The sequence below is a fragment of the Sylvia atricapilla genome, chromosome 5 (assembly GCF_009819655.1).
Source record: "Sylvia atricapilla isolate bSylAtr1 chromosome 5, bSylAtr1.pri, whole genome shotgun sequence".
In the NCBI taxonomy this organism is placed as follows: Eukaryota; Metazoa; Chordata; class Aves; order Passeriformes; family Sylviidae; genus Sylvia; species Sylvia atricapilla.
Window position 1 is genome coordinate 4,085,459 of NC_089144.1, and position 25,605 is coordinate 4,111,063.

The window sequence follows — 25,605 nt, forward strand, 5'->3', positions numbered from 1 at the left end:
GGCTGCGTATGCTCTGTGTGTGTGTTTGCAAAACACTGCCTTAGGAAATGCTTGTAGAGCTGCATTATGCTCCACTGTTGCAAAAAATGTCTTTGTAATCCTGTCCTCCTCCTTTCTCTCACTACCTCCACAGAGAAAAGGAAAGCTTATGTAAAAATGACATAAAAAAAGAAATTCTTACTGTAATGTTAGCACTAGAAGTAGTACTTACAAATAATAACCACATCCTCTGTGCATTTAATTATTGTTTTATAGTTATTCTTCTTTAATTAGTTTAATGTAACAGTTCCAGGTAAATATTATTAGTGATTTTTTTCAAAGATACATGTGGTACAAAGAACGAGGAGCTGTAATTTTCTGCTTTCATCTTGATTATTTTTTGTCTTCTCTCATCATACGATGATTGAATTTTGATAATATCCAGACTACCATAGTAGTCTGCCCTTAATGTGGAAAGGCTAAAACTATGTGCAATAAGGATTTCATCACAGCTGGGGTTTTAATGCTTTAGATAAAGGAAGTGGTCCTTTTCTTGCATTTCCCCCCTCCCATTTTGCTCCTGTTCTTTCTTATTTTCACTGTTGTTGGTTTTTTTTTTGTGTTTTTTTAAGGTATCCAATTTGGATGACAGTTCTGATTATGATCTTGATATGATCTGTATGGCCACAAAGATAGGGTTAAACAAGGTTATAAAGCTGTATTAGTCCTTTAGGTTGCTTCTAGCCCGTCTGCACAGCCTCATGCGCTGCTAAAACAGAAAGTTGTGGGGTCAATCCCTGTACAGGCCATTCAGTCAGAGTTGTACTCGATGATCCTGTTGGGTCCCTTCCAGCTCAGATATTTGTGATTCTGTGATGAAGCAGCCTGCACCTGGGAAACACTCTGAGCTCTCTGAGCTGGAGTCTTCCCTGAACAGACAGAAATGGTCATGAATTAGCAGCAGGGGTAAAAAGGAGCAGCTCTGAAAAGCCTGTGTTATTTAGGTGCTGCCTGATTAAGCAGCCTCTAAACTAAAATCTGGCGTTTAGATTATTCCAGCTACTTCTTTCTGGGCAGAGTTCTGTATGTTTAATTTTTTGGTGTTCAGTGGGCTTGAAAGAAGCATTGGTATTTAGTGTATTCACCCCAGTCAGTTTATATAGTTCTCCCAAAAACCATAGTAATAGGAAAAGCTGTGGTGGAAAATCCTTTGACTAGATTATATTCTCTGTTCAGTGATAGAATGGTATTGTTTGACAAAAAAATCCTCTTGGAGAACCTAAGGTATAAGCCACAGTAAATCATAAAGTCCTTGCTAATTTTTTCCTCAATAAACACGTTCAGTTCTAGTTTGTCTTTGGACTTCCAAGAAGCTGTTGTGGTCTATATACCTAAATTACCTGTTACTAAAATTAGAAGATGTTTAAGGTGCACTTCATTGATAAGCACCAGGCCCACTAGGTGGAGAGCACTTACTAGTGCCATATATAGACTGATTTTTCTGGTATTTTCACACACTTAAAGTGATAAAACAGTCTCCTCATACATAAAACAGCCTCTGAACTTTTAGTTCCGGTAGATACTTTTATATTTTTTTATCACAGGGTAAATAGCCATCATGGTTATAAGGACTTGATATGTGTTAGATTTTATCAAGTCCTGGCACTACTTTAGGGAGCTTTCTGCTGTGTTTAAAGCTGTAGCTAATGTCTCACTATGTTTTGGGTAATGTTTTTTCACTTATTAGGTGATTTAGGCTTTATTGTATCAAATCAGCCATTAATGTGTTGGGGGTTTTTTGGGGTTTTTTTTTAGGTCATTGGAATTTTGGATGTGTTCACACCTGATGTAACACTGGAGAAGTTCAATGATTTGTAAGTTCCAAGTTGTTTGTTTTTTGGAGCAGAGCATTGTTGCTTGTGTGGGAGGAAAGGTTGTTGCTTTTTGAATAGAGAATTTCAAAATTGTTGCTTCATGGACTTTTTTTTCTGAGTTTCATCTTAATGTAACTCTTACGTGCAACTTTGGTGGGCTGGAGTTTTCAGATTGTCATTAGAACCAGTTCCTGTCTTACAAGGTGTGTACTTCTTTCAGCCCTTAGCAAATGGCAGTTTAGTGAATTCCCTAATCCCCTTACAAATATGGATTTCTTACCCTGAGGCCCAGGTTTCTCAAATGGCAGGACAATTCTTAACCCAGTCAGGTCAGCTGAAAGTTACCCCTGCTCATGGCAACATCTCAGTGGGATCCATCCAAATTCAAGGATCAGTTAAAAGTGCTGCTGCAGCTGATTTTTTAGTGTTTATCTACACTGTGGTCTGTTGTGCCCTGTGAGTGTTTTCCCAGTCAGTGATCCAAACCCTGAAACAGGTGGTTTCTACCAGATTTCCCTGACCTTTTGGTGGCATCTCAGACACAAAGATGTTTGACATGTCTGCTGTTCTGTTTATTTACTGCTACAATTCTGATGAATTAGAGTTGTAGGAGAAACAGTGCTTGGAAATCCCTTTGGGCTTAATGTAGGTTTCCTGTGTTAGTAGAACTGTTCTGGATTTATCTAGGATATCTGTGTTTCCTAAACAACCTTGGGTATTATATATTAACAAAGAAAACTGTCTGATAGAAAAATGTAGAAAATGAAGTACAGAAAACATGGAGCATGTGTTCATATTGATTGTTGAGCCAAAAGGAATGTTGTCCATATTGTCTATTGTGCTAGTATTTTATACAGCATATGTAATACAATGCACATGTTTGTGATGAGCATTGAAGCACTGTGTTTTAAATGAGGTTCTAAAATCATCCTCCAGATTTGCTAGTTCAGTGAGGTGGTCATGACTGTGAGATACATCACCTTGCATGAATGTCTTAGTTTTTGTATTGCTGTCTTTGAAATATCATGAGGCTTTTGGTTAGTTTCTTTCTAAGCTAGTTCTGAGAGCTAGCAAATTTCCATAATCAGTGACAGAACTGGGCAATACCTCTTCAGACAATCAGATAAAAACAGATAGGCTTGGAGTGTAGGAGGATGATGAAGGAATTGTTTGGTAAATGGAATGATAGTTTAATATTGTAATTGAACTATAACATACAATTATGTTTAAATTTACATTTCAAAGTTAATCAAGTTAACCTATTTGGTTTTCTGTCCTATTTTTTGTTTTGTTTTAAGCTACCTCGTCATGCCATTTATGGGAACAGACCTGAGTAAGATAATGAAGCATGAGAATTAACTGAAGATCGAATTCAGTTCCTGGTATATCAGATGTTGAAAGGCTTAAAGGTTTGCCAGTTCTACTTCTCTTTTGATTTCACAGTCTTCTTCCTAGTAAACTATTACAGAGAACTACAAGCACTTATAATTTAATGGCAACATAAAATAGTATAGAATAGTAAATATATATTAAATCTAAACCATTATATTAATTTATTTATAATGTATACTTAACAGCTAAAAAATCCTGGCTCTCTCAGATTTTTGTCTTACATTGGATAGTCCAGTCCCATAGTCATCATCATTAAGTTTCACTGGCTTTGCTTCAGTGTCTGTCTTCAACTGGGAAGCCCATAGCTGAGCACAGCAGTCTCACCACACCTATGAAAAGGGAAGGAGCATCTCCTTCAAGTTGCTGGCAATCCTCTGCCTAATGCATGAGACTTTTGGTTGTCTTTGGTGTAAGGGCACACTTTCTGCCAAACTGGTCAATCTCCAGCTTTGTTGGCACATTATTCCCTCCCAGGGTTTGTTGAACTTTGGTGGATTCCTGTCAGTCCTTAGCCTGTGGAGGTCTCACTAAACAGCAGCACAATCATCTGGCGTGTCACATTATTGTCAGTTTTGCATCACTTTCTGAGTTGCTGAAGGAGCCCTTTGTCCCATCATCCAGGTCAGTAATGAAAACATTAAACAGAACCCTAAGGGGGACACTACTGGTGTTGGGCCTCCAGCTGACTTCCACTGATCACAACTGTTGGAGCCAGGCAGTTCAGTCACTGTCCATTAATCTGACTCTTATTTCCACTCTCTCCGGGTGTTATGAGAGTTTCAAAAGCCTTGCTAGAGTCAGGGTAAACAAAACCAATCCAGCTGTCTTATCATAGAAAGCTAACAGGGTATCAGTGTGATTTTCTTCGTAACTCCATGTTGACTACTGCCAATCAGGTCTTTGTCCTTCTAGTTTTTGGAAATGGTTTCCAGAATTACTTGCTTATCACATTCCCAGAGTAGGTGTGGCTGACTGGCCTTCCTTGATCTGCTTCTTCAGTACCCTTTTGAAGACATGAGCAGTATTTGCTTTCTTGCAGTTATAAGAAACATCTCCTGATCACCATGACCTTTCACATGCTATTAGGTGGCCTCCTTATGACATTGGCCATCTTCCCTTAGAATTCATCAGTGCATCCCATCAGGGTGTTTGTTTAAATGTTGAATTTGTGTTTGTTCACATGTTCCCTGTCTGATCCTCCTCCACTGAGGGTTAAGTCTTCCTTGCTTCAGACCTCTCCTGCAGTTTCAGGTACCTATGATAGGCAATATTACCAGTAAAGATGGATGAAAAGAAGGCATTGAGGACCTTGGCTTTTTCATGCCTCTGTTGCAGTTGCCTGTGTTTTCTCTAGTTTTGTTTTTACTCCCAGTTTGCAGTAGAAGCCCTTCATGTTGACCTTTGTGTCTCTTACCACATTCAGGATGAGGGGTTTTGCCTTTCCAAATTCCATCTCTGGACACTTGGGCAGAATTTCTACATTCCTGCAGGGTGACTTCCATCTCATGTATACTTTTTTATGTTTTGGTGTCCCTAAGAGTTCTTGTCTTTAGTCTCCTTTACTTGATCTTCTAGTATCTTGTTTTTATTATGCTGATGTTTTACACTGTGAAATTAGGAAAAGATTCATAAAAGACTGTAATAGACCATGCAGATTTGTCTGTTTTGAACTGTATAGGAAAGCATTATTTGTAGCTCTTCCAGTAAGTCTTGGGAAGAATAATGATTTCAATATATCATTTTCTTAAATAAAAAGATAACCAAATGCCACGTGTAAGTTAGTTGTTGGTCATGTTCATGATTTGCTTTTTCTTTTCAGATGGTAAGCCTAACTTAATCCTCCATTCTTTCTCAGAAATAATGTTTGTATTCATCTCTGTTTTATGTCTTAGATATTGTACTTCTGTGGACTGCAGAGCATACAGTTAACAAACCATATAATCTTGAATTTTACGACTCTCACATGAATGAGTCTAAATATATTAGCTATCATATACATGGTATGTTTTTCTTCCTCATCTTTTCTAAATACTATTTATTATTACAACTCATTCTTCCTACTGTTTGACTTTTAAAATTGGACTCTATATATTGAAATTCATGGTCTGCAACACAAAAGAAGATATTCCTTAAGCTCGCTGTTTTTATCTATAACCTGTATTAATGTGATATGAAAATGATTTTGGTCTAGATTACAGTACTGCAGTTCTTACGTTACTGTGTTTACCTTTTGGATATACACATCTGTTGATCATTAAAAGGCTACTAATTCCTTACTACTTTTTCTTTTGGTAACACAATTCCAAATTCCTTACTACTTTTTTCTTTTGGTAACACAATTCCAAGAGAAGAAGAACCTTGATCAAGGTCTGCAGGCTTTATCCAGGCTCTCCTGCAGTGATGGCTGTTCAATTCTCTTTGCTGCTCTGGAGACACATGTGTAAGGACGCTATGGAATGGCACTGCCTTAAATTGAATGTCACTCCTTGCTGCTGGCACTGTACAGTTTTGGTTTTATGCTCCTGTAAACACACAGTGTATGAGCTGAATTTCCTCTGTGCTTGTACAGATAAGTGAAGTCAGTGTAGGGATGTGCTTGTGCAGCGGAAGAGAGACCTGATTTTGATACAGGAATATCTGGCACATCAATCAGGATGTGGATTCATCCAGGTCTATACTTGCATTGCCAAACCTATTAAAAACTAATTAATAGCAGGACAGCATGCTGTGGCTGGACAAGAACATCAGGAACAGCATAACCACAGTTCTGTTGTCTCTCAGCACTTGACAGATACAGAAGGGCAAGTAAATTGTTCTACTCCCATCACAAAACTAATAAATACACTTTCTTGTTAAGTCCTGCATTATTGATTTCTCTTTGACCCTACCCTGGATTTTGTGATCCTATTTTAGTAGATTTTAACTCACATAGCCTTTTACGTATGCTAAATAATTATCCTTTGTGTTCTACAGTTGTGCATTTAAGTGATATAATTCCCATTCTACAAATGCAGGAACTAAAGTCAGGTGAAGTAAACCCAGATTTGAGGAAATTGGTTTTATTTAAACTGGAGGGAATTCACCTCTAATCTGGACTTTGAATGTGGAGTTCCGATTTCAGTTTTGTAATTAGTTCCCTAGTCCACAAGCCATGTCCTAATAAGAGTTGTCTCAAGGACTGGGAAGTGGTCTGGTAAGTTGCAGGTAACTGTGTGGGAAGCAGATTTCCAGGAGAGGCATGCTATTCACTAGGGATGAAAACATCATTTGTGCTAACTTTACAGGCAAGCAATATATGAACTGTAAATAATTTTCTTAGGTTGAGTGTAGTGGAAAGGATGAATAATAGTTTAATTCCAGTAAAATGGCTTATAAACAGATTTTGGTCCTAGTGACGTACACTATATGACAGAGGCTGGCAGAGCAAAACTTGTGGCCCCAAGGGTTGACACTGAAATCTGTTGGATCAGTAAATGTGGAAGGCAAATGGAGCAAGTGTGTGTGGTTGACATACACAAGAAGAAAACAGAGCAGGGATATGAGGGTTTATTGGGCAAGGTTTGTTTGTTAGTGAAGGCTGCAGAGCTGGCTTCTCTGAGAAGACACCAAGAACTGTCTCCATGTGGAGCAAAGTTCCAAAGGCAGACATGCTGCTGGCTAAAGCTCAGCCCATCAGAATATTCATGCCACGTCTGTAAAAATAGGAGAGGTAAAAAAATAATGTGCAGCAGTTGTGAGAGGGGAGTGAGAAAATGTGAAGCAGCCCTGCTGGCACCAAAGTCAGTGAGGATAGAGGGGGAGGAGATGCTACAGGTGCTGGAGCAGAGATTTCCCTGCAGGCCATGAAGACCATGGTGGCACAGGTTGCTCCTCTGCAACCCATGGAGGACCATGACAGAGCAGCCGTGGAGGACACCATGCTGGGGCCAGGGAGGCCTAAATGAAACTGCAGCCCACAGAGAGCCCGTGCTGCAGCCATCCCCTGGCAGGTTTAGGGCCAAGACCTGTGACCCTGGGGACCCACACTGGAGCAGTCCACTCCTGAAAGGCTGCATCCTGTGTAAAGAACACATGCTGAAAGAGTTCATGAAGGACTGTCTCCTGTGGGAGACATAAAAATAAAAGCAGCGACATGGCAGCTAGCAACCAGCAGGGATGCTGAGATACTAACTTTGATAGATCTTCTGTAAGAAGTGCTTTACCTGAGCAGTTTCTTACCCCGTGTTTGAGCACAACTGTACTTACCTCAAAATTACTACCAGGAAATAAAATATTATTCAGCTTGGACTTTTATAATTTCTTATTACACAGCAAACTCTGGAGAACAATCTTTACTGTATCTCTTCCATTAAATTTTGGATTCTCATGGAAACATTTCAGCCAGAAGTACAAACCTAGCTGGAAATATTTTTAAGAAATAGGAGCGGTCCAGTGTTTGAGGGACATTCTTGTAGCCCTGTCTGTGCTAGGAAATGTGTAAGCTGAAAGCAGTGTTGCTAGCATGCCAGCAAAAAAGAAATGAGTCAGTAATTTTTTATTCTTATACACATATAGCTGTTTAAGAAGATTTAGCCAAGTTTTGCATGAAAATCTTGTACTTTTAAGGTTTACTGTATGTGAGTTAAAGACAGCCCATCTGTTTACTTGGATTGCTTTTTTGGCAGGGCATGGGGACCAAAACATACATAGCCAGCATTCAGTAGAGGCATTATAAGGGAAAAATGCTTGCAACACCTGGGAAGGAGGAGTATGCCCCTGTAGATCTTTGTGGTAAAACTCAGCCTCTCAAGGTTAGCCTCTCATTTGTATGATGGCTTTGTTTTTCACATTTTAACTTAGGTGGAGTCTGTTCTGTAGCATATTGCAGATTACATCTTTGGTGTTAAAGATGTAACCTGCAATATGCACTTGTCCTTTGTAAAGTATATAAGAACTTATGGCATCTGTATTTTTATCTGGTCAAAGGCAAGAAGGCTCTTCATCATTTTTGTCACATTGCATATTGTACTGTAACAACCTGTTTACATGTGACAGTTAAATACATGCAGGAAAAAATCTGCAGACTGATGTAATGTGAAGGCATAAGGGAGATTTTTGCTAAGCCTCCCAGTTGTTTCCTTGCAGGCTTCATATCTACATTTATCTGTAGGCTTGTTCGGATTGGTTGTATACAAAGGGCTCAGTAGCCTTGATTTTAAAAAAACGTATAAATTGAGGTCAAGACTGAGTTCATGAAAATTTGTATCAGTTCTTCGCTTCACTCTGAAAGTCTGTACAGTTCTTTTTTGCCAGTTCTTATAATTTTACTGTCTTTTTTTCTATAGAGAATGAAATATTCATTTTCTTTCTTGGTGAGCCTTGTAATTTATCAGAATTCAATGTGATGTGACACCACTTAAAAACAATGCCATGCCTCTCCTTTGTCTGTTTCCTGGTCGGGCCTTAGTCTGGCATTAAATTTTACTGAAGTGTGAGTTTGCATCTTGGAAGGGCTTCCATTTTCTTTTTTTGTATTTTTGACAGAAAAGCTGTGTATGTCAAAGAGTACAGAAGGCAAGCTAAACATAAATGTCTGTCTATGTAGGTGGAAAGAGACTGGAGCTTTCATTCTTGAGTCCCTGTTGTGCAGGAAGGACAGCTGGGCTCCTGTTCATAGAGGTCTGGGAGAGGTGGCTGTCACTCCTCTCTCTTATTCAGTGCATGAGAAGGGACAGACAGCTCCTGAGCCAACACACCTGTTCAAGCTTCTTTGGCCATACTTGCAGCAAGATGTACCTACTCTAGTTCTCTGCTTTTCTCTTCTGTATTGACCTCCTTTTGTTCACATTTATGCTGGATTTTTTCTGCTTCTCTGCTTTCCCTTCCCCTCTGACTCATTTCCTCTTCAGTTTTTACTTCCCTGGCAAGATGCTTTTAATTTTCATTTGCATGTTGCCTAGAACGCATTCTCCTGAGTCTTGGCTAATCCCCTTTTGATTAGCTTTTATTTTGTGCAGAGATTACATATAAAGAAAAGAATGCTTAAAATTTAGATGATTTTGGATTACTTCCTAGCACGATCTGAAGCTTGCATTCCAGGATTTTTGTGCTACCAAAAATTATCTTTAGGATAATGCACGTAGCTCCTGTGCTCCAAGGCATTTCACTTGTGTTAACTGGGTTCTTGAATCAAGTATAGTTCAGGTGAAGTGGTAAAAACATTGTGAAGGATCTATCTACTGTGTTCTGAATCGTTTTGCCTTGTTAAGAATGAAAATTCTCAGTAAATCTCAATAATTTAATGAGTAGAACCAGTAAGAACAGGATCCCATTTCAGAAGGCGATTGAACAGAAATGGAAACCTTCTGAATGAGAGTGGCATAGTTCCAGTGTTCCTACCTGCCAGGAGGTTATGAAATTCAGTTTAAAAGATACTGCTATTGTTAAAGAAACACTGTAGCACAGCACGAGTATTTCAGCTTACAGAAAGGTTGATGTGTGCATTACCATCAGGATAACTGGTATTTCGTAGCTCAGTAGTGTTATGCTAAGTGTTCAGAAAACATAGGAGCTTTCCCCATGTTAACATGATATTGGTGCTGTGAACACTCAGAAAACTACAGTGGGGTGAGAATGCCAGGAAAAACCATACTCTTCCCCAAACAGGTGAGATTTACTTCAACTGAAACTGTGAAGGGTGCATACCTTTTAATTCCTATTTGTACATTCCACTTTCTTAGGTGCCAAATGACTGGGTCTGCCAGCTATTTCTTTACTGTGTACAGTCTCAGCAGAAAAAAACAACTATAGAATATTTTAAACATCTGTTCTGGAAAATGAAGAGGTTTCAGTTAGAAGATACTGCAATAATTTAGAATGCAAGTAGACATTGTGATATCCTTGATCAAGATAGTTTATGACAGAGGACATATCTTTCTTAATTTATTGGGAGTTAAGCTATTTACAGTTACATTTCTGGTTTGGGTTTGTTTTGGAATTTTTTTAGGTGCAATGGTCCCCATGCACAACTGACAAACTTACTTCTCTTCCTTCTGTCCCAATTCATTTCATGCACATCCATGACAGATCAAACATTGTAGTTTTTTTGTTTGCTGTAGGGGTTTTACAGCCAAATTCTGTGAAGCAACTGTGCCCTCAATGTCTTGTGTCAGCCCCAGGAAATCCTGTGCAGGGCTTTGGCATTTCCTATGGGTGATGTTAAACCTTGCCCATCTGCAAGTAACCTGCAGCAGGAACTGCTCTGCTGCAGATGCCAAGACAGGTCTGGGCTCTGCCACAGCAGTCAGTGGTGTCACTGTGCAGCAGCAGGGCCCTGCCACTGCCTGGGATGAATTGGTGAACTTCTGGGCACAGGATTAAAGGAATTCTCCCCCTCCCTCTTTTCAGAACTATCTGCTGTGGCCAGTCAGGACTAACTAACAGACAGGACTAGCTGTCAGAGATTTTTTCAGTCACTGCTTGTGGGCAAATCCACAGACGGCTGGGACAAGGAATTCTGGAGACCTGAGATATGTAGAACACAGGGTTTATTGCAAGGGTGGTGGGTAAAAGGGCCTTGCCTTCAGCCACCAGCCTGGGCTGGAGGGGAGTCCCAAAGAGAGAGGGAGAGAGAACAGGAGGGTGAGAGCTGAGAGAGAGAGCAAAGGGCAGGGGAGAGAGCAGGAGAGAGCAAGAGCAGGGGGAAGAGGAAGGGTGAGAGAGAGGTAAGAGTGAGCTAGAGGTAAGAGAGAGAGGTCATTGTTACAATACATTATATCTCCTTTTGTGATGAATATGCTAATTTACAGTGACCAACCAATACAAGACACAAATTCTATAGAATCTACATACAGCCTGTAAGAACTACTATATTACCATACTGTGTTATATTTTAAACTCTAAAACTACTCTTTAGACTTTTCTTTTGCCACATTCACCTTTGGATCCCTTAGCCAGCAGAAAGGTATTGTTCAATCCAAAGGGATTCTCCTTCAGCTAGCTAGACTTGTTTTCAGGTTATATAGTAACTAAGACTCAGTATCCTACAACTCAAAGTCACTTTCAGTTCTATTTCGATTATAGGTTTCATATTTCAGAATCTTTTGCTGAGCAATCATATTTATAAAGTTTCCCTGATCCATCTTCCCCAACAACTGCTTTAAAAACTTGTCATCTTAAATGCAGATCTTGTGCTGCTTAGGTTGTATGGGCCTTGTTTTAAGTTCAGAAATTTAAGATGAAAGACACATTGGTTCTGTCAGAAGAAGCTGGGTTTTGTCCTGTAGCTTTGCTTTCTTTGTCTTGGTGTTTCTCATCAGTTGGTTTATGAGGACCCCTTTGCAGAGGGGCTGTTGCATTTGTGAGGTTGATTGCCCATCTGAGGGCTGCTGGAGAAGATGGTCGTACTGTGGCTGATTTGCAATTATCCTGCAAAGTTTCTCTCTTCTGTATCTGTGACATTATGCTGACTATTCCTGGTTGGCCTTCTCTGGCTCTGCCAGCTAGTTCCCAGTGACTCTGTTGCACTTGTCCCATTCTTCACATGAATAAAATGAAAATTCTTCAGGCGAAAGCTGGAGGAGTTGCTTCTTATTCATCTTTCTCAAGTCTTTTTTTTTAAAAAAGCTTTTACTGTTCTTGTGTTTCTTAGCATCACTGGTATGGTCTGTTGGGGTTTCAGATCAGTTCCCTACACCTGAAGGGACTAGCACATCCCACACTGCTCCTGGAAACCATGTCCTCAGTTCAGAAAAACTTTCTGCATTCTGTTCCTTGCAAGAAGTGCATATCTCTGAACTGGTTACTAGAAGTTCCCTTTATTGACTGTGATGAAAATTGTCTCTTCTTGGGTGTCATTCAGCTGGTGAGAGAACTGCATACCTCAGTGAGGAGCATTTGGTGACAATCATGGGTTCAAACATCTGTTTTTAGCAGGTGTCATCCCAAAAGAACTATTCCTGGGTGTTCAGCTTGTCTGGTTTGGCTGTTTGTGAGCCCGTACCGTAGGTCACTTAATGGGTGATGAAATTTTAGTTCAAGTTAAAGAGAATGTTCTTTGATTTTGACCCTTCCCATTTTCCGTTGAGGAATACTGAAGCAATGTACAAGAATTCTCAGATAAGACCTTGACTGGACCTTCATCTCAGTCTTAATGATCTCTTAAAAAGCCAGTGCTGTTGGTGCATGTGAATCTAAACTATGATGGCACACCAGAGACACCTATTGCAGAAAAGCATTTCTGATATATAAAATAGCATGTTTTCTTCTGATTTTTATATATATATATACATATATATATATATATTATATCGATTGCAGTACTCAAACTGATTTAGGGATTTCTCATATTAGGGGAGGGAAAGGACAGAATGCTAATATAATTATCTGAACATTAAAAACCATACCTAAACCAATCTTCTGTGCAATAATAAACACCTTCTAGTTCAGTTTTGTTTAGCACCATGAAAAATTACTTTCTCTCCTACCCCAGGCAACTTTTAAACTCAGGACCCTCAACGAAAAAAAATACTTCTCTTTTTACAGTATATTCACTCATCATCAGGCATAATTCACAGGGTAAGTGGAAAAACAAGAAAGATGTTTCTAGTTTGAGAATGTGAGTGATGTTTGTTTTTAAGCATTCTTAAAAATATGCCTGAAATCCTGTCTATAGGTTTTCCTCAGTTTGTTGGTGCCTTTAATTTCTTCTTCAGTGGGAACAAAAGGTGGCATGGCTGTCCTCAGTGATAAGCTGGGCACTCAAGTTGCACTGAATACAGCTGGCTTGAGGGTTCCTAGATTACTTTGTGGACTTGAGTTGTAAGTCTCCACAAGAGCAAATAGTGTCCTAAATTTGGATGGATAAGAGCTTTTCTGCTTGTGGGTTTTTTTTTTGTTTCCTTTTGGGTTGTTTTGGGGTTTTTTAATGAGATTAAACTTTTAAAAGCAATGGTTAGGTTTCTTAAACCTTATATTCGGTTCAAAGTTTTGGGGAGGTGTCCAAAGTTTACAGTCTTGTTTGTGTTATCTGTTATGACATCATTTTACCTGTTGCTGTTCAAAATAGTTACATAAAAACCTATTAAACAAAAAAGAAGGAAAGACAGCAAAAAAAGAGTACTTGATTGTCTTGCAGTAAATAAGAAAAAATAATTCATTTAAAATTTGGTTGCAGGATCTAAAGCCTGGAAACTTGGCAGTAAATGAAGACTGTGAATTGAAGGTAAGGTATGTTTATTTGAAAAAACAGTCAGATGTGTTAGAAGACAGAAGACAACAGGTTCAGCAGCTGTGGACATGCTGGCTGGTTTCAGTGCTGGGCCAGGCTTTTTGCTCTTCAATCACAATTGGCCTGTACCCCCTCACAAAAAAAAAAAAAAAAAAAAAAAAAAAAAAAAAAAAAAAATTGAATTTTGAATGGGGACTTCCTGTGTCCTGATGTGTAAGGACACATCAGATCTTACAGCCAAGGTGTCATCCCTAAAGAGACATAGGAGTTAAGTTATGTGAGAATTTCAGCTTTGAATAAATAGAAAAAGTCTAATTCTACAAGCTGAGAGATACAGAAGATTACAGGTTGTGAAGGACACCCTTAATTGAATAAATAAGGTGATGCAAAGCATAACAAGAGTGTTTTTTTAGCATGCAACATGCAAGCTATATACTTGCATGTAGCCATTGTAATACAAATTTTGGTCTTTGGAGACCACCTGAATGTTCCAGGATCCTGTGATTTAGAGTTTTTCCTATCTACACAAAAAAACCATTGACCTTTCCTGGCTTGTAGGCGGACAACAAGTGAGTGATCCCAAGGAGATGGGAAAAGAGAGTCTAGAAAAACCAGTTGTACATGGTTGTCTCCCCCCAACAGCCCAGCTGTACAGTCATACTTTCAGATTCAGGCCAGGTTTCTCCTGAGCTGTATCTACTTATTGTAACACATTTTTTTTTTCTGCACACTCTCAAGTCAGTTTATGCAGGCACAGGATCACACTGCCAGGGATGGTGCAGCCATTTCCCCCCATGTCTGTGCACTCAGCAGCTTCCCCCTTGCATCAGCTCCAGTGAGATGAGACTGTAAGCAAGTTGGAACAATTCCTTGAATGGGTAATTAATTAGCTATCAGGGTTTTTTATAGTGTGCTTTCTGATGCTCATTTTTCCCTCATCTGATGCTCTCAACTCAATACAAAGGTATCAGAAAATTGACAGTGAAGGTGTAATGAGGGGAAATCACTGCCCTTTCTGTAGTCTCAAAGTTACAAGTTAGTTTTTGTTAGCTACTGAAGCAGTTTAGGAAGATAAAGTGTGCTGAGTCAAGAGAGGACCTGTCGTTGAGGAGCTGAGGGAAATTGGTGCATTCTTTCATAACTCACAAATTATGAAAAGGATTTTCATGTGCTCTGAAAATTGCTGTGGAAGTTCCAGCTGAAAAATGTTAAGATTAGAGTGTGAGAATAAAAGTTTTATATGAAGATAGTCGTTGAAATGGTACCATATTAATATTAAGTACAAATAGGACACACATTGTTCCTGAGCTTAATGAGATGTAAATGAAAATAAATCATGAAGTTAAAGCATAATACACAAAATTCTTGCTGTTGTTTGCTACTTCTACAAATCTACAAATTATATTTTAGCTGTTTCCCAACTCTACATGTCACAACCCTTGACAGATAAAATGCCTAAAAGACAGGACAGAGTCGACTGTACCACATCTGGCTTTGACCTGTATATATATTTTTCTTATTTTTCCACCCTCCCTGCTGTCTTACTGTGAAAATACAATGTATGCTGAATATTTACAGAAAAAGCCATATATAAAGATGTATTTTGACACTACAGAAGTCTTGAGTCTCATAAATCTTCAGTACTCAAGAATCAGCCACAATCAAGTGCATTTAATTAGTATGAATAAAAGATGTCTCCCTTGCACTCTATTCCTGTTTTAATTGATTGGTAATCAGCAGTTATGGGGAAAACTGGAAATTTTATCTCCAGGATGGCAATAAAGATAAGCCACAACATTTTGTAGCCTTGATTTGTGAATGAAAATATGTATTTCCTTTTTGCTAAGTGCCAGGGAATGATGAAACTACCCTGAGTATTTTAGAATGCTTAATTGCAGAGAACACTACAAAAACCATGATTTTGGTATAGGAATGCTCAGGTGTCCCTATTAAAACCTCTGCCCTCCCAATAAACCTGTGCAGCCTGATTCACGTGGTAAACTGGGCTGTTTATGCAAAGCTTCATATTTAGTTGTCTGTGTGTGAATATGATTTAGTTATCTATAGTATAACTTGACTTACCCACACCTCCTGTTTCTTGTTAGTAGCATAAACTTCTCATAAATACAAACCAATTGTCGTCCTGGGAGTGGAATTTTCTTGCTATTTGCTGCATCTTTTGATGGCCCATAGAGGCTGGCCTTCTTAAGGCAAATTTTTATACAAGTTGACAGAAGGCCATAGCATTCATTTTAATCTTGCTGCTGTACACATTGCTATATCGGAGAGAAATATCTGAGAATCTTTGAAATGCACTGAATTGTGCATAGCACTTCAAAAAAATGGCATGGATCTTGCATTTCTTACAAAAGGTTTTTCTGTAGTTGATGCTGGAGGTTGGAGAAGACTTGGTGTGACTATTATGGTAGTTCCCTACTCCTGTTGGCCAATTTCAGTGGGACCTAGAGGAAGTCTTCCCTTGTATGAGTTACTCATAAAGTAGAAATAACAATACCTTCGTACTTCAGAATATTCTTGGCCACCTGGATATGAGAGCAATGGACACTGTCTGAAATGGCTGCTGTTCTTTTAGCTGTGACTTGATACAGTTGTGATTCTGTGGTCAGGGATTTTTTGGCATTAAATATTAATTAAATAAGTGAATATTTCTTATTTTCTATTCTGGTCTTACAGCTTTTGATGGTGCCACAGAAGTATGTAACCTGAAAAAAAGTTATTCCGATCTCCGTGCTACCTGCTGTCTTGATTTTTAAAATGAGAAAGACACTTCTAAGAGAAAAAGATACAAAAATAACTAATCTCTGCAGATTGCTCCAGTTGGTTTTTTTGTTGTTGTTGTTTTTTTCCTACAGTTGTAAAGAACTGATGAACTACATAATGAGCTGTCTGATCTGAATGTGCTTTGTGCTTCCACTACAGATCCTGGATTTTGGGTTGGCAAGGCACACAGACAGTGAGATGACTGGCTATGTGGTTACAAGGTGTATAGAGCCCCAGAGGGTCATACTTAACTGGATGCATTATACTCAGACAGGTCAGTGTGTCTCCAGAAGCATCTTAACAGAGCTAAAGCATTCACTGAATCAGGTGATGTATAAACAAGATGTTGGTTCTGAAATGAATAGGAAATTGGAGGTGGAAATGGCAATATATTTCTGCAACAATTTCCTTGTAGATAAATTGCAGGTAATCACGTGGTGGTGAGTTTGGGGTTTTTTTAATATGTGTTTTCTGAGAGTAATAGAAGGTGCTAAGGTGATTAGAATAAAAATTATACAGACATGACAGTCTGGTCTCTGTTCTTGTGTTTCTGTAAAGGTGTGCTGATTTTTAATTTGAACAGACAAAAGAAAATGGCAAATGGAGGGAATTCCAAATAACACTAAGATTACTATGGAAGTTTTGAAAGCATTGAAATTACTTCTTGTGTGCCTGTTACTGAGAAACTCATTCTGCATATTATGAGATTCTCTCCAGTTTGCTCATTAAAAACTCTGGTAGTTTTACCTGTGCTGTCATCATACTTGGCAAGGCACACATTTGTTTTATAATAGGCTATAAAGGTAATCTTTATACTTATTTAAAATATGTTTTAAATTAAACTTTATGCACATTAAACAGACAGTTAATGAGCCTCTTGGTCTTTTTTCAGTTGACATCTGGTCTGTGGGCTGTATAATGGCTGAGATGATAACAGGGAGACCACTGTTCAAGGGAAATGATCGTATCCTTCAGTGAATTTATGATACCTGATGTAAGAAAATTAGAGGTTATGTGATACAGTGAGTCTGTTCAAAAAACGATGAGTATAAATTGAAAGCTTGCAGCTTCCTCATTAAATCATTATTTCATATCTGTACCACTTTTGCACACCTGCCAATTAAAACTTGGATTACTGGTTTTTTTTCAGTAGAGGTGATCTTTGAATCAAGTAAAAGGCTCTGTATAATAGAAAAGCCATATTTCTTTTTCTTCTAATGCATGCAATACATGTATTGATTGTTTAGATACACTAGTACTTTGGGACTGGTTTTTGTCCAAACAATACAGAACAGGCTGATAATATTAGGAAATTTTGCAGATGATTCAAATCTGTGTTCCCAAATTATAGAATATTTTCTTTGGCTTTTCTAAGAAAAATTGAGAACTTTCATCTTTATAAATCTTCTGTTAAGTCATTGAATTAAGGTTTTACATCTATTCTCCAACAGCAAAGAAAAATGCAGTAGTTTTGCAGGAGTGCTTAGTTTCCTAATAGTGAAAGAATTGTTCCTTATTTCTGGTATTCAGATTTGGACCAACTCACAGAAATAATGAAAATAACAGGTACACCAACTCAAGATTTTGTTCAAAACTGCACAGTCAAGATGTGAGTATTCTGATTTGTCAGTTGGTTTTCTGTGTCTTGATTTTCCTTTAAGCCATGCTCAGTTCTTAGACAGGCTGAGGTAATATGTGTTGACTACGGATATGGCCCCGATGGTCCTTCTCTGCCTAAACATGCTTTGTGCACCCTCAAGAGCTGCTGGAGATGGGGGTTGTGGAATGACAGAAAATTATCAGAACATTCTTTAAATATTTCAGAATTCCAGTGTGTTCCATATAAACAACTGAGGCTGATACATGGCAACTTTTATTGTTAAGGGTACTGAAAGCTTGAAGCTTTTCAGAAAACCCAGTTGTTTGCAAATGTCTCTCTTTCCTGTCCTTATGTTGATGTCAGAATCCTGAGGCCCTTAAAGAACCTAAATTTATTCATTAGACTAATTATACAGTTAAATAAAGAGGAATTACTGTATAAGGTTCACTTCTAGAGATCGCTAGAAACTCATTATGACGTTCTTTCAAGTAACTCATACATATTATATGAATAAATATATTAAATATGGAGCACTAATAATTAAAGCTTTGCATTATAATTTTCTAAATCATGGTTTTAAAGCTTGATTTAAAAAAATACTCCATTCATGAAGAAGATAATATCATCAGAAAAAATGCATTCGTACAATGTGCTGTCAAAAATATTGTTGAGAAAGATCTTAAGCATGTAGTTAATGTGATCACATTACAAAGATTGTGAAAGATCTAATTTAATATCATGTTTCTTTTAAGGCAAAAAACTATATCAAAAGCCTCCCAAAAGTCCAGAAGAAGATTTTGCATCCATCTTGAAGTATGCCAATCCTTTGGGTAAGGCTGTTTGTGTGGATATGTGCAGCTGTTCTTGTGTTTGCACTGGAAGCAGCTGCAGTATCAGTCATGTGACAAATGATGTGATGGTTCTTGGGCTATTCTGTCTCTTGCTTTCCATAATTCATAATTTTGATTGTAGTGGCTGAACTTTGCTGAGTTTAAACCCTGCCAGGAATCAGTTGTTTCTTAGAAGCATTAAAAAAAAAATAGTATTTTTTGTTTGGGGTTTCAATGTAGCACCTGCTTATTGGTTTTTATGTGAGTGGTTTTCTCAGGAGCCCTGGCAGATCAGGTATTGTAATAAAATTTTCTCTGTCTGCATTTGAACTGTAAATCTGAGAGCCAAATCTGATCTGCAGCTGAAAGACAAGAAAATGGAAAGCTGAGATTTTAGTAATGGAATTAATACATCCTGAGAAACATCTGTGCATTCCTGAGAAACACTGGCTTGGATTCCATAGATATTAACAGCCAGAAGAGCATACCAAGTGTGCATAACTGTGACGTGACCTGAGGCAGCCAGAGCTGTGAAATTACTCTCTCTAAGCATTATCAATTCTCCAATGACCTAAACACTAACAAATCCAGTTTTATTAGAATATTAATTAGGGGTAATTGAATTTTCTCAGTTTAAGAAGTTAAAATTTTAGGTTCAGATACAGTACAAATAAATCTGATTAATAACAGCTCTTCCCTTTACTGCATGGTTAGCTGATGGGTAGCTACAGCAAGCTACACATTTACATTTAGTTTTTTAAGATGTCTCTTCTTACTATTTCTGTGGCCATCTGGCTGCTTCTGGTCTGGAATAGGGATTTAAAGAGAATATACAACATGACAAACAGGAGTTGAAGCATCCTGTCCCACACTTCTGCCTCTATGTCCTTTTCAGCTGCTCTAAACCCAAGAACATCCTTTCAGGATAGAAAAACAGAAAATAATCATTCATCATACCTATTTACACTAGTCCACTTTGACAATCTAGCAATTGACCGAATCCAAAACCCACAGGAGGGGAACACACAAATTTTAATGGGCTGTTTTGGGTCAAACCCACATAGCAGATAAAGTTAGCTCTGGGATTCTGAGCATGGACAGCTGACCTTTCTCAATGAACTTCAAAGTGTACTTGGTTTGGGTTTGGTGGCACAGAGCACAGCTCTCATTTGCTGTTCACCTGTTTCATCCAGCTGCTGTCAGGGGTGATGTACCTTAGAACCACAATGAGTGGCAGTGGTTAAAGACACCTCAGAAAGCCCCGGCACAGTGGTCCTGGAGCCAGAGGCTGAGAATTCATTAGCTGAGATGTTCTCTGTATTGCATACAGAAGCAAGGAAGCACCTCTGCATTGCATCAGGCTTTGTGCACATCCCAGCTTGCTCACAACAGTCATGCAAAGAGGCCCCACTGGCCTATAAATGGATGCCCAATGATTCTGTTCTATTACTCCATGTATTATTTAAAATACCTCCAGGGCAGTATTACTGTATACAAGTGGAATTCAGGGGTGTGATTTGAATATACTGTTGGTTTTCTGTACAATAGCTGTAAACCTTTTGGAGAAGATGCTGGTGCTGGATGCAGAGAAGCGAGTCACAGCAGCTGAGGCTTTGATGGCATCCTTACTTTGAACCCATTCATGATCCTGAGGAGGAAATCGAAGCTGAGAAATACGATGACACATTTGATAACATGGATCTTCCACTAGATGAGTGGAAACGTGAGTTTAATTTTTGTGATGTTGTCAGAAATAAACCATATTGAAAGCCATGCAGGAAAAAAAAATGTTCCTCCTTACGAATTAACTCCTCTGCTTTGATCAAAACAGAGTAAATAGACAGCATTAAGAGAAATGCTACTGATAAGCCAGTGTTCCTCTTATCAAGTCTTGTGGAAGGATCTCCAAAGGTTTCTTCTCTGTTTCCTAACAGAGGCTGTCCTCCATTTCCCTAATGTTTCTGTCCTTCCATCTTCTGCAACACAGCAAAGAAACCATTTCTGTAACTTGTCTTTCAGTGAATAGGGCAATGAAGAGATTATTTGACTGTTGCCTTACAGGACTGCCATGGTTGCTGGCCTTAAAGTTAGAGCCCTCTGAAGGAGAAATAACATCTGTGTCAGCAGAGATTTAGTCTAATGTTGTTTTGATCTCAGGTCAGAGGTTTGTAGTTTGGCTTTATAGTGAAGACCTGACTTTTAAATCGAATGTGCTCAGCAACTCTTGTTGAGGATATTGCCACTATGCTCAAAAGTCAGTGCCCTCACATTCCTTTGACACACCTGTACCATTTCAGTATTGGGCTACGTTTTCAAATCTGAAATGGTGAAAAAAGTGAATCCTTGATTCCCTCTACATTTTGTACATCTCCTCTCCTTTTGCCTGAAGAGGTCTCTACTCTTCCTGAGCTAGATCAGAGCCCAGCCATGCGGGGGTTGCACCTTGCCCATTCATGTTTGTGCAGCTCCTTTTCGATTGGACCACAGCAATGTCAGTCTACATCTGTTGTTTTGCAGGCATTACATATAAAGAGATACTGAACTTCAAGGCACCACAGACATTGGACTCAAAGGAGACACCAGTGTAATTGTATGGCTCAGTATTTGCAGAACTCTGAGGAAGGCGAAAAGTTGTAAATGTTTGTGACTTTTCAGGTGTATAAAACTTTTTATAAATAGCTCTGTAATCTGTTTCATCTGCACTGTAAGAAAGAGCAATGTCCTTTTCTCTTCATATGGAAGTTGGTGCCTTTGGGAGTAGCATTTCAGAAATACCCAGAAACTTATTTCTCCCTGCAGCTTCTTCCTTGGCAGAAAGGACTCAGACTGCAATAACCTGGTGCCATCCTCAAAAGAGCAGGACCAATTCTTCAACTCAGAGATCAGAGAGTACAAGTTACCACCCCAGGCAAGCTGAGAACAACAGTATGTCTGATGTGCTGTGACTGCTCTTCAAGGCCACTGAACTGTCATGAATGCAAGAAGTATTCATATGACTTCCTCTGGAATATTTCACTTTGCTGAGATGTCTGGGAAGGCTGATCATCTTCTGTTACCTCAGGGACTGCAGTGGGTAGCAGAGACACAGCCCAAATGAGTTGCCTGCATCCCCTGTCCTGTGTGAGAGGAAGAGAACCTCAGAAGTGTTGATTGTCCTGGTTTTTTTCTAAGTAACCAGCATAGCAGGACAAGATTTCATAAATTTGCTATATTAACAATCACTGGATATATAATCACTGTATAATATTTTTCTCTAATACAGTGCATTTTCTTTCTATATTAGACTAGGGATCAAGATTTCCAGGGAGGAATTCTTCAGATTTTCTAAGATTTGTAAGTTCTCTAACATCTTAGTATTAAAATTATCTCAGACCATCAGCAGTGCTGATTTTAAAAATAAAGCTGCATGTGGGTCACTTTATAGAAATTACAACGAGGACCAAAATGATACACTGCAGCTCTTTGTCAGGAATACCTGCAGCAAGCTGGGTTTTTTCATAGTGTACAAAGCTGTTACCAGGTGAAGAGTAATAATTATTCCCTTTTTTACCCTTCTGAACTCATCTTTCTTGGAAAAGCCTTCAGACCTTTTGTTGAGAGGTACCTTAGCAGAAGGAGTCAGCTTCCTGATGGGATAGATTGGTTAGCTGCTTCCTGAGTTCCTCTTACTGCCCTGTTACTGTATTTTCCTAGGTGCTTTGTTCATGAGGGTCCCTGAGAGGTGGGGAAAAGAACTGGCCAACCTTTGTGAGGAATTTGTGTCATACACTGTGGTGTGTTACTACTGAGTGAAATAAATGTGAAAGAAGACATTTGATCTTAGCAGGTAGTAACTGGAAAAAAAGAAGAGATTACTTGGGGTTTTTTTTTTCTTTAATATCCAATATAAACCATAAGTTTAAAAAAAAGGCAGTTACTCTGTTTCTTTCAATGAATGTTTGAATTAAACACTTGTAAGTATTAGCATTTGTTTAAAATTGTTTGTGATGAGAGTTGATTAGCTGAGGTGGACGCCTAGAAAGACTAAATAGTAACAGAAACATTAAATTAGTGTATTTGACAAGTCATTAAGAACTACAGTTCAGGAATGCATGATAAAAGGCAGAGAATGTCAATTGAATTAAAATATTTTTCCAAACCACAGGTTCCTCACAGAGGAAGGCATACTTAAGAGTCATACCCCATTTGCACTATGGACTTTCTGCTTGGTCTACATCCTGTGTTAAATAGAAGTTTTATCTTTGCCAGAATAGATGTTTTCTCTTAGAATCATGTTCTGTGGTCTTCTTAAAAGTCATGGGAGAAAAGTGCCTATTGGAATTAGTGGTGTTGATAGACCGAGTCAACGGAAAATGAAAAATGTCACTTATTGAAAGTGCTGCCTGTATATTTTAAATGGATTTCAACATCCTAAATTCTAGCAAATGCCTGAAGTCTGGAGAAAATGCACATGGCTCAAATGTTAGTCAGACTAGGAGGGAGCATTTTTTAATTTAAAACCTGCTTTGCATTTTCTTCCTAAAGGCCAGCACTTCAGTGGGCAATTTCCACAAAGTCAAGCCTTAAAATCCTCCATTGGCTGAGGTGAACTTTTCCCTCTCTTAATTTTAACTTAGCATTGGACAAGCAGCCAGCACACATGAGAAAGACTTAAGAAGATAATGTTAGCTTTTCTTGGTAGTGGAGAAATACAGAACTCTTAAAGTAACTGAAGACCTTGATGCATATGTTAGCAAAGACAGAAGTTACTGCTGTGCCATCAGTCAATTGGAAAAGCAGCATCAGGTTGGTCAAGAAGTTTCTATGAAGAGATCAAATTCTGCAGAAATGGCTCCAAGTGGCAATAGAGATCATTAAAAGAACTTGTGAGGTGAAAGCAGAAATACTTTGCAGCAGAAGCAGCTGCAACTCCAAAGGGAGAGTTCCTAAGTTTTTATTTGCTGTTCCTACTGGTGTTAAGCAACTCAGGTGTAAGATCCCAATTTCTGTTTGCCCTTAAAAGAGAAATGTAAATACATTCTGCATGTACATGAAATGTGTTGTGACAAATAAAGGTTGTGAGTTTGTTTTGTACACAGTAATGGTCTATTTTCCCCAAATGTATTCCCAGATGTATAATCAGTACTGAAAATATTATTTCAGTAAATGGATCTGTATGAAACTAGTATTGGAGGTACATTTTATGTAATATTAGCTGCTGATACAGTGTCTTTTGGAAGCTAGTCAGACCACAGATGCTAATCTTTTCTCCCATTTCTTAACCTGGAGTTGTCACAGAGCTAATCTGACTGTACTTCTGCCACCAAACTATTTCTTAACAGCTTCTTGGATTTTACCAGACATCTCTGCTTTGTTCTGTAGGGCAGGATTTCAGTTCTTAAGTGCAGTTGCATTTCTCAGCCTGATTTTAAAAGTCAGGAGTCAGACTGATGGTCATCAAGCATATATATCTTTGAGTTGGACAGGGAAGTTTGAGTTAACAAGAGTTCCAATAGGATGTATGGGGCTTACATGCTCCCTGACTATTTTAGACTTTTAAGTATTGTTCTATTTATTGCATTACTCACCAGATGTTGAATTTTGATGATGTGTTATTGTAGGCCAGATGTGGTTCACAACTTCCTGTCTTGATTATTTTCTTCTTTTAAGAAGGATATCGCTGAAGTGCATGCTAATGTGTCAGAAGATGTGCTTTGTTCTTGATCAGGAATTACTGGGCACATGAGCTGGGTGGGAATCTTGAGTTTCCTACTTTCTGATCTGCTGTTCAAAGTGAATGGCAAATGCTTCTGGTCTGTTACAACTAAGGTTCTCAAAGAATGAGGCTCTGTTCGATGCTATAATTCACTGGATCTTGGTATAAAATAGCCATGTATTTTGACAGTCCCCTGCAGGGACCACAGAAAAGAACAGGGGCTCAAAACACCTGCTGTCTCTGCTGATTAATTCTCCATCTCCTCCAGACACTGGTGGCAAGTGGTTGTATAAGCCAAACAATACCAGAAGCAGTTTCATGCACAGCAGCACTTAAAATCTCCTCCTAAGTCTTCATAAGAATTCAGAAGCCTGAGTTGGAGAAAGATCAAGGGAGGAGGACTTCATCGTACACTCTTTGAAACTTCATGGAGTCCCACTTAATGACCAGCTCATGTGCACAGATCATTTGCAGCCTGTGGAATTGTAACATCTGAAAAACTGCATTTTCACCTAGCAACCATCTGCAGCTCTGAGGCACGGGACTGATGTGTGCTTTTTAGCTGCCAGGAACAGCATCCCACAAAGGAGGTGAGGGGGGCCAAGGAGAGAGTTTTTATCATTTTTTTATCATGTTTTAATCATTCACCATTTTTGTCTGCTGTTGTTTTACTCTGTAATAGAAGCTCCTTTATGTTTAACCTTGTTATTTTTCCAACCAGGAGTTTTCTAGTTTGTGGTCTGCTTCATGAGTAAGCAATGAGGTGCATTTCCCAGCAAAGTGAGAGTGATCCAGGCATGCAAGTCTTAGACTTTCATTGAAGCAGTTTGAGTATGCTGTTATCTTTGAGAAGCAAAATAGACTGCTGGTGAAACAAATGAAATGCAAGAAAAGGAATTGCTCAGGTCCTGTTTGAGAATTTGGTACTTGGGTTTGCCACACAATGTCCTGGGAGCACATACTCCTGGGGAGCAGGTAAAGTCTCTTGCTGTGTTTGCATGGTGCCAGCAGCCGTGAGGCTCCTGTAACACCTAATCCACGTCACTCTGATATTAATGGGAAACTCACTATTACTATGACATTGTTATATCACAGCTGATAATAGTAGAATTGTACTGCTTGGAAAACCATGGGCATTTAGTCCACAGGGGCCTGGGCATGGCAGCTTTTTCTTAGAGGTTTTTAGAGTCTCATTTATATATGATAGTTCCTGCTGCCAAGTAGTATCACCTTGGCAAGTGCCCAGA

At 38.8% G+C, this 25,605-nt stretch overlaps 1 protein-coding gene across 1 annotated transcript in view; it reads left to right on the forward strand.

The window, feature by feature from the left end:
- MAPK12 (mitogen-activated protein kinase 12) overlaps positions 1 to 23,738 on the forward strand; it is a 32,332-nt gene extending 8,594 nt beyond the window's left edge. Inside the window, 14 exon segments of the mRNA XM_066319037.1 lie at positions 1,795 to 1,853; positions 3,152 to 3,204; positions 3,207 to 3,262; positions 12,768 to 12,800; positions 13,399 to 13,446; positions 16,393 to 16,507; positions 17,126 to 17,197; positions 17,764 to 17,842; positions 18,058 to 18,064; positions 18,586 to 18,607; positions 18,610 to 18,663; positions 20,212 to 20,282; positions 20,284 to 20,386; positions 21,181 to 23,738. Coding sequence (XP_066175134.1) covers positions 1,795 to 1,853; positions 3,152 to 3,204; positions 3,207 to 3,262; positions 12,768 to 12,800; positions 13,399 to 13,446; positions 16,393 to 16,507; positions 17,126 to 17,197; positions 17,764 to 17,842; positions 18,058 to 18,064; positions 18,586 to 18,607; positions 18,610 to 18,663; positions 20,212 to 20,282; positions 20,284 to 20,386; positions 21,181 to 21,251 — 843 coding nt within the window. The 3' untranslated portion in view covers positions 21,252 to 23,738.
- The last annotated feature ends 1,867 nt before the right edge of the window (positions 23,739 to 25,605 follow it).